We start from the raw sequence: 9535 nt of genomic DNA, 5'->3' as shown, positions 1-9535 counted from the left end.
CACTATATAACTTCACTTTAGAAAAAGACCTCCCCATTTGACTATTGCTAAAACCAGTTCTAAGCAATAAAAACAATTGTCTAAAAATTACTCGGATAAGCCCTCTATTACTAATCTCAGAACATAGATACTATATAAAAAGAAATGTATTGCAAAAAGCTATAATCGCAGTTCAAATAACGCATAAGTGTATGTCCACGGCATTTTTCTTTCAGCTCATATGATGAACTTGTATGATCAATCAGTAAATAATACCAGGTTTTTGAACACTTTTGAAAACAATAAATAACAACTACAAAATAATTTTATATGTATTATACACACAAAATAACAATAACGTCCAGCAGTAATTTTGTGATACATTTCTTGTCATACATACTGCCATTCTAGTAACTCATAAAATCTTTAACTAGAAAACTCATAAAAACAGAATCACCTTATGAGCATTTTAAATAAAACCCTGTATAGCATGGCAAAGAAACGGTATATGGAGAATTTGAGGATCCAAATTCAAATTTGACATAGCGTGGCAAGGCAACGTCGCAAGGATTCTGTTGTCTTACTAGCCGCTTCTGTCGTAAACGGCAACGTGGGACTGTACTTTGTATAGCTCCTCCTCTCTCCTTTAGGGACGACATTAATGTCAAAATTGTTGTCCATTGGTGATTGGACGCACAGAACATCTCCCCTGTTCTGTGATTGGACGAGGCCACCGTAAGACGTCTTACGGTGGCTCGGATTGGATATGCAAAACAGCTGTTTTATTGAGGTTAGCGCCAATATAAAATAATAACCCAAGCTTCAAACAAAGAGATGAAACCCTTTTAAATGAAAATTCTTGCTCTCCTCTATTTGCAATTAGCTTGTGTAGATTCACTCAACCCTGTTTAGAGCGATGCGTTTCAGGTAATAATACGTTTTCAGCGTCGGCTCTATTTTGAGGTTAAGCTTTGCTGGGTTTCGGGGCCTTTTCAAGTGTGTAATCCGACTTTTGTCGCTCTAGGATGAGAATAGGAGCTTTCCTGCAGCTGCTTCTAGTAGGTCTGGTGGTTGTGGAGAAATGCACGGCCAAACAGAAGTCGAAATCGGTGACTACACTGCTGGAAGCAAAATGGTCTCGCACTCCATTGGTTTTAGAGGTTTCCGAGTTCCTAGCTGACGAAAATCCCGATCTCTACTGGAGTTTCATAGACTCGATATCGCTGCAAAGTCCTGCGCTAAATCAAATAGGTAATAGCTGCCTTTAGACTAGTTGTGTGTCTTCAATGTTCCCCGTTACTGACTGGCAGAGAATGAAAGAAAAAGGTACAACGTCCTACTGGAGCATGCTGCCAGACTGTTGTCGCCTTCCCAACTGGCCGTGTTAAAGCTGAGCTTGTCTCTGCACATTTACTCGCCCAAGGTGCAGATGTTTCAGCAAATTTCCACTGAACTTAGCTTGCCTAAGTGCCAGTGTGTAGCTGACGTGGGCGGCCAATTCAGCTGTGACTTAAAAGAGATAGAGAAGCTAATTGAGCAGGTCAGTAAAGCCCTCGGGTTGGCAGGCAAAATGTTTAAATGCTGCTGATTGCAGCCGAGCAACGTCGTTTCGAATGCCGAGCTTTTCAACGTGGATACTCATTATCCAGGATCAGAAAATCGCTCCTTAGTGGCTGTTCTCTATGGCGAGCTGGGAACGCAATGTTTCAGCCATTTCCACGCTCTGCTCAAGACCCAGGCCGTCAAAGGGGGCATAGACTACGTTATTAGGCATTACCACCAAGTATAAGATTCAACTCTTTCGTTTATTGGGTTTAAAACCAACCTCTCTGACCAATTAGGGGAAATCTGAGCCAAGGCTGCGCCTCTCAGGCTATGGGGTCGAGCTGCAAATGAAATCGACGGAGTACAAATCGCAAGATGACAGCGAAGTCCAAGACAGTGAAGGCTCAGCCGAAGCTTCGCAGGAAGATGAAGAACTGGAAATCGATGGCTTCGACTTTGCGAAACTAAAGTAAAACACTCTCACCAGCATAATAACGTTGTACTTTGAACGAACCATTGTTTTAGGCAACTGTTTCCGGATCTCAGGAACAATCTGGACAAGTTCAAGCAGCATCTAGAAGACTCGTCAAATGAACTGGCTGCATTGAAAGTGTGGGAGTTTCAAGAACTGAGCCTCCAGGCAGCTGAGCGAATTATGAACGCCCCTAAGGATGAGGCCCTCAAAGTGTTTACTAACATTGCACAGAATTTTCCTATGCAAGTGAGCAGCTAGTTAATGCGCCTTTTTATTACAGCGGTGAATAAATTTCGGTTCTTGGCAGGCAAAAGCTCTAGTAAAAACTGTCGTCAACCCTGACCTGAAAATGGAGATGAAAATCAATGCCGATATCTTCGGCTCGACCCTCAATCTCCAGCCCTCCGATACCGCCCTGTTTATCAACGGCATGTTCTACGATATCGATGTGATCGACATTTACTCAATCTTAGACATTTTGAGGCAGGAACTGAAGACCATGGAAGGTAGTGGCAGCTGCATCTGATGTTTCAGAGCGTTGATTATTTATCGGCCTAGGATTGCATGCTTTGGGTCTGAGCAATGGGAAGCTGCGTGCTGTTCTTCACTTGGATTTCAGCGAAAGTAGCGGCTCGCCGGAGTTTGCCATCGATATCCGCGATTCTGCTATCAACTGGCTCAATGACATCGAGCAGGACACGAAGTTCCGCTACTGGGCAACCAGCCTGATGGACCTGCTGCGCCCAACTTTCCCTGGCATGCTCAGACAGATTCGAAAAAACTTGTACAATCTGGTTGGCCGAGTCTCGCCCACAATGTTGTCGATGTTTTATTTGAGGTTTTTCCATCCCAGGTGCTGATAATCGACCCAACCGACACCAGCCTACGGCCGCTGCTAAAAATCGTCGAATCCTTCGTTGTGCATGCGACGCCCATTCGAACTGGACTGGTATTCAGAGTGAATTCTTCCAAGTCTGTGTCAGGACTTGATGATGCCGGCGTTGCAATGCTGTGCGCCTTCAATTACGTGCAACAATCCAAAGGCCCCATAGCGGCTTTCAGCTTCTTGCGAAGCATGCTCGGCTCGACAGAACGACCACAGGTGGGTTGACGAACATCCTTTTTCATTTTTTTCGGACATTTTTTCTGCTCGCAGGTCTCAGTGGAGGACGTTAAGAGAGAGCTGAGCGCTCAGTTCAGCGAAGACCCCGCCGATATTTTGGACGAGGATTCCGATTACATTTTCGGCAGGCAGTTGTCCAGCGATTTCATCGACAGGACCGGCTTAAACCTATTTCCGCAGGCTCTACTGAACGGGATTCCGCTGCCGCAAGCAAAGGTCTGTCGCTAGTTTACTCGGAATTTCTCCTTTAACATAACGCTAATCCTAATGGGTTTCAGTCATTTATTGTCTGTATTTATCAATTAAAATACGTTTCGGTGTATTTTTCCACCATCATCAGTTTTTCTAAAATAACAGATAGTTAAAAAATTTCATTAATTTAAAAAACAATCACAGTTCGTCAACAGCCTCATCAAATCACACATTAAAATACACCACAATTGCAACACTTTAAAACATTCTAAAATTAATTAGGCCTAACAGGTGATTAGTCAGGACAATCAGATTTGGGAAGAGACTAGAATTCTTCGTTCAGATACTTAAATATTTTCACTTACATGTGTAGCGTTGTTGCTGCTTTAAGCCTTGGCATACATTTGGAGTATTAATTTTGTTGTCGTTATTATTAATTGAGATGTATTTGAATGTGTGATATGATGAGGCTGTTGACGAACTGTGATTGTTTTTTAAATTAATGAAATTTTTTTTAACTATCTGATATTTAAAAAAAACTGATGATGGTGGAAAAATACACCGAAACGTATTTTAATTGATAAATAGAGACAATAAATGACTGAAACCCAGGAATTAATTTTGATTTGGAATTGAAACACAGTCAGGAAAGTATATACATAACTCCAATTTAAGATTACCGCTGAGGACTTTGAAGAGGTGGTGCTTCAAGAAGTGATGTCCCAAACCGTTAATTTCCAAAAAGCTGTATACAAAGGTAAACTGACCGATAGCATGGAAGTTATTGATTACCTCATGGACCAGCCCAACGTGATGCCCCGGCTAAATGACCGGGTTTTAAACCGGGAGCGATCCTTCTACTTGGACATGTCGGGTAAAGCTACCAGCACCCACAAACTAGAGGTTTTTGTCTAATATTTTTTTGAAACCCCCATGTTCACCTTGCTCGTCTTTAGGAACTGCTCCAGTTGAGCCGCCAAGACATGACCGCTACCGCAATCGACAACTTGCGGTACTTCACAGTACCCAAAAGGGGCAACCAATACCGTTCGTTAACTTACTGGGTTGTGGGGGATTTGGATTGTCCGAAAGGACGGAAACTGCTGCTGGACGCCTTAGAGCACTTGGTGAGCTCCGGATTGAAACACTCAATGAGCCGCCAGGAACTTGAGGTTTTGTTGTAGAAATCCGAAAGCGACATCAGAGTCAGCTTCCTGCCGAACGTGAATGGCAACAAGGCAAACATCTTCAACAAAGTGGTGTTGGCGGCTCTGGAGACGTTGTCTTCTGGAGCGGCGCTTTCCTTAGTTTTGTCGCTTCTGCGGTCCGAGGACACGCCGGAACAGCTACAAAGCGGACACAAATTGAACATTCCGTCGGAGGTTTGGTCGAAAGTGTCCGCTCAGGAGCTGAATTTGAAGATGTTGCGCGTCTACTCGCAGAGAGTGCTCGATTTGAAAGAGGAGCAAAGAGCCATCGTGGCTAATGGACGCGTCTTAGGGCCTCTGGATGATGGCGAACTGTTCACGAACGAGGACTTTTCGCTTTTGGAGCGATTTACTAGTGCAAGCTATTTGGATAAAATCAGCAAGGCCTTTGAAGGCACATTAGACGAGGACGATGACGATAAACGTGAGTCGATTCACCCAATTCCACAAAAAACTTCTGTCTTCGCTTTTAGACTCTCTGAGGAGAAATTTGCAAAAAATCGCCACTCAAAGTTGAAGCCAGATGCGAACCATTCCAATGCTTTTGGATCCTTTTGTCTTGATAGACGTGACTTTAACTCAGATTTTGTTTCAGCGATTACCAGCGACACCATTCTGAAACTGGAGCCTCTACTGCTGTCGAAAACTGCCAGCAAATCGCGCTTTGACATCACCTACGGCTCCGATGAATATTCGGCTGTGAAAATTCCAGCCCGCCGTCCAGACTTAGTCGCCTTTGATCTGGTCGCGGTCGTCGACCCCGTCTCAAGAGGCGCTCAGAAACTTGGGCCCATTTTGCAGGTGTTGCATGAGTTGCTCAACTGTAACATCAAACTGTTCTTGAATAGTGTGGAAAAGAACAGCGATATGCCGGTTAAAAGGTATTTTGAGCGAGTTTTATTCAGGGGTGGGTAGTTGCCAATTACCGCCAATATTGCCGGTTTCAGCTTCTACCGCTTCGTTCTGGAGCCGGAAATTCAATTTTCTGAGGACGGAAAGCAACTTCCGGGACCCATCGCCCGATTCAACAACATGCCAACCTCCCCTCTGTTGACTCAAAACTACCACGTGCCGGAAAACTGGCTGGTCGAAGTGGTTCGCTCGGTCTACGATCTGGATAACATCCGTTTGGAGAATGTGGAAAGCAACGTGCACAGGTCAGTTAGGACCCAGCAATTTGCGAAGCAACTAGCATTGCTATAGATAAGTTCTATATTGTTGAGGCGGATTCATTTTTTTACAAATTTCTTGTTGGCTATTTCGCCTCAACAATTTGTGTCTTTAAAAAAGACAGAATTTCCTCACGTCTTATTACAGATTGATAAATAGTGCTCCTATTTCGCAATCAGAACGAATTATTTATCAAAAAGCAATCAAGAACTATCACCTAGAGGGTATCATTATTAGTAGCATTCCAAATCAAAATTAATTCCTGGGTTTCAGTCATTTATTGTCTCTATTTATCAGTTAAAATACGTTGGACACTCCAAATGTATGCCAAGGCTTAAGGCAGCAACAACGCTACACATAAAAACTGATGATGGTGGAAAAATACACCGAAACGTATTTTAACTGATAAATAGAGACAATAAATGACTGAAACCCAGGAATTAATTTTGATTTACAATTGAAACAAAGTCAGGAAAGTATATACAAATTAGTAGCCTTGTTATGTTGCAGCGAGTACGAGCTGGAGTATTTGCTGCTGGAGGGGCACTGCTTCGAGCAGAGCTCTGGAAGCCCCCCCAGAGGGCTGCAAATCACCTTGGGGACTGTGCGCGAGCCCGTGATTGTCGACACCATCGTAATGGCCAATTTGGGCTATTTCCAGTTGAAAGCCAACCCTGGCAGCTGGCTGCTTAAGCTGCGCCAGGGCCGGAGTGCTGATATTTACGATATCGTCAGGTAAGGGTGGCTGGGGGGTTTAACTTCATGAAGCCACCAACGAGGGTTTTTTTAGTCATGATGGGCATGACATGCCCCCAAACTCCACAGACATCAAGGTGTTGATTAGCCAGCTGCGCTCCAATATCGTCAAGCTAAGAGTGCAGAAAAAGCCCGATAAATTCCACATGGATTTGCTGTCTGATGACGATGAACATGGAGGAATTTGGAATTCCATCACCAGGTGAGATTTAATAATTTAAAGAAATTAAACAAGACTGGCAATTCAGTCCCAGGCACTAAATGGATGTAGGTAAAAGATAATGGAAGTTCCACTTACTTTGATTCATACTTGAAAAGTCAATATATCAATCGAAAGGGTTTTCAGTTCATTCGCTTCGAAAGAAGAGGAAAGTGAGGAAAAATTGAACATCTTCTCCGTGGCATCGGGACACTTGTACGAGCGATTCCTCAAAATCATGATGCTCTCGGTGCTCAAACAGACCAAAACGCCTGTCAAGTTTTGGTTCCTCAAGAACTATTTGTCGCCTCAGATTAAGGTAGAACTGCTGGCTCTTAATCTGCTGTTTTCGTCCGTCTGAATGGGAGTTTTTCCAGGACTTTTTGCCCTACATGGCCAAAGAATACGGGTTCGAGTACGAGCTGGTTCAGTACAAATGGCCCAGATGGCTGACGCCCCAAACTGAAAAACAGCGCATCATTTGGGGCTACAAAATTCTTTTCCTAGACGTTCTCTTTCCGCTGGATGTGAAGAAAATTATCTTTGTCGACGCCGACCAAGTGAGTTTCGTTTTTCAAGTTCCGATATATATAGACGCGTCTTAACATTTAGGTCGTCAGAACCGACCTGAAGGAGCTTCGAGACTTTGATTTGAATGGAGCCCCGTATGGATACACCCCTTTTTGCGACTCCCGAAGGGAAATGGATGGGTTCCGGTTCTGGAAACAGGGATACTGGCGCAACCATCTACAAGGTAGTTTTTTTGTGGCAGAAAAATGCGAACCGGCTTGGTTACTCGCGGTTTTAGGAAGGAAATACCATATTTCGGCTCTGTACGTGGTGGATTTGAAGAAATTCAGAAGAATAGCAGCTGGCGACCGACTTCGTGGCCAATACCAGGCCCTCAGCCAGGACCCCAACAGTTTATCCAATCTGGATCAAGACCTGCCCAATAACATGATCCATCAGGTGGCTATCAAATCACTTCCAGCCGAATGGTTGTGGTGTGAGACTTGGTGCGACGATGCGTCCAAAGCCAAAGCGAAAACCATCGATTTGGTAGGTTTAGCTGTATATTTGGTCGATTATTGGCTAACGCGTACTTTTGTCGTTTTCCAGTGCAACAATCCTCTAACCAAAGAAGCCAAGTTGTCGGCTGCCATGCGAATCCTGCCGGAATGGAAAGGTTACGACGACGAAGTCCGGGAGCTGCAGAAGAAAATCGACTCGGGAGTGTTGGATGAAGATCCAGCGGCGGACAGTGGAAGCGCAGGTCGCGGTGAGTAGTTCAAGCCAATTAGAGCCTTCCTTCAATTAATTCACTCCGTAGTTCCAGATACGACTGATAGACACACAGAGCTCTAGGGCTGGTCGAGGTTGGGGTAATGTAAATTTCTTATGTACAGTCCTTGCAAGCTAGAGTAAGTGCTGTAAACTGTCGATAAGTTGTAAGATTCACATTTTGAAACTTAAGCGATATTTTTTGAAAAAATACATCAATTCATTACGTAACTGGCGTTTGTAAGCGCGGTCATCAGCTACTGCCTGTTTAAGGTAAATAGTGAAAAACGACTGCAGGATTTAGCGAACTCTTTAATGGAAGTGAACTTTGGATCGCCCAGTTTTAATTCAACATTCTATTTTACAAGGCGTTCGACTCTACGTTGATTGAAATGCCACGAACCATTACGATACAGGGTGTTCTGAGCTGTAACTCTGCTTTTTGTTACATGAGTCTAGCATGTAGAATCACCGCATTTTGCGAACACCCTGAATAATATTGTACGTAAGAGCCTTGAAGTTTATGGTATTATTATAGTCTATAAACACTCGTACACTTGGCTCATTGTTCGGCAGATTTTGCACTTTACGTAGCAGCAGTTGTAAAATTTGCATTGACAACGTTCGATTTTCTCCTCAACCACTGTGCGATAGCCACGACCGCAGCATAGTATTCTGCAACTGTCCAGGCTGTTGGACGAGACGTTACAGTGCCTGAAATGAATGAAATGAATGCATTTGATCAGTGATTAAATTCCTGTATAGACGAAATGGGCCCTTGGCCGCTGGGCGCTCGATTATCTATAATTAACGGCCGTAAATCTCGAGAGAACTGACCACTTTTTCCACCATCCTGCCCAAAATTTAACGGGTTTCTGTTCGTTGCGTAATCATTACCTGCAGGGTTGGCTTGATTTTTATCAAGTGATTTCAATCATGATTTAAATCACCTGACTTTTTTGGAAAAAATCACGATTTAAATCAAAGTTCATTTTTTCAAGAAACTTTATATTTCCACGCAAAAAATTTAAAACAGAACACAAATAATTCTAAGAAATGAAAATGAAAATAGAAAACGGTACATGTGAACTTAAAAATTAAACGGTATTAAACTCAATAATACTAAAACGGAAATCACTTCTCTTTCTCTTCATTTTCGTTATAAAGTCTGAAGAGGAACACTAATTTCCCTCCTTTTTCGATTCCCAATCTGTTCCTGGTATCCGAATGTGCTGAACATCCTTTCGACAAACGCAGAAGATGCAGTTGCACAAAGAAACTGTTTTATAGGGGGCAAGTGTTTTGCAATTTCCGGTTTATTTCTCTGTGATAGCCACCACTGAAGTCCGTTCATATTTTTCAGCTCCTCATCAGAAAACATATTTTTTTTGAAAGGACTGCAGCGAGCGTTGAATTTAATAACTAGTGGCAAAAATCCCGAGTTTACATGAAGCTCACTGATAGTCTCCAAAGCCAGATTCTTCTCTTCAGAAGTTAAAGCGTAGTTTTGTTTCTCCGGGCTTTACATGTAAGCAATAAAGTGATAAGGTGTAAGAGCTTACTTATAGCGATGTTGAAACTTCTGTAGTTTCTCTAAAGATAAATTT

At 43.1% G+C, this 9535-nt stretch overlaps 2 protein-coding genes across 2 annotated transcripts in view; one reads left to right on the top strand and one right to left on the bottom strand.

The window, feature by feature from the left end:
- Positions 1-730: 730 nt before the first annotated feature.
- Positions 731-8159, top strand: LOC109534716 (UDP-glucose:glycoprotein glucosyltransferase). The gene is made up of 23 exons (XM_019900478.2): positions 731-906; positions 1004-1230; positions 1290-1519; positions 1574-1762; positions 1821-1993; positions 2050-2245; positions 2307-2505; positions 2558-2793; positions 2853-3101; positions 3156-3338; positions 3990-4217; positions 4271-4441; positions 4499-4946; positions 5118-5403; positions 5470-5679; positions 6203-6427; positions 6483-6650; positions 6795-6966; positions 7025-7207; positions 7260-7401; positions 7456-7706; positions 7767-7926; positions 7978-8159. The coding sequence occupies exons 1-23, from the start codon at positions 896-898 to the stop codon at positions 8010-8012; spliced, it is 4572 nt and encodes a 1523-aa protein (XP_019756037.2). The 5' UTR covers positions 731-895; the 3' UTR covers positions 8013-8159.
- Positions 8160-8220: 61 nt separating this feature from the next.
- Positions 8221-9535, bottom strand: part of LOC109534721 (protein Wnt-11b-1) — a 9658-nt gene continuing 8343 nt past the window's right edge. The window contains exon 7 of the mRNA XM_019900485.2: positions 8221-8642. Coding sequence (XP_019756044.2) covers positions 8468-8642 — 175 coding nt within the window. The 3' untranslated portion in view covers positions 8221-8467. The remainder of the gene's footprint in view (positions 8643-9535) is intronic.

This window comes from Dendroctonus ponderosae, unplaced genomic scaffold (genome assembly GCF_020466585.1).
Source record: "Dendroctonus ponderosae isolate FM_Combo_2020 unplaced genomic scaffold, Dpon_F_20191213v2 Dpon_F_20191213_11, whole genome shotgun sequence".
NCBI lineage: Eukaryota > Metazoa > Arthropoda > Insecta > Coleoptera > Curculionidae > Dendroctonus > Dendroctonus ponderosae.
Note: the sequence above shows the minus strand (reverse complement) of the source record. Positions and strands in the feature narration are given on the sequence as shown.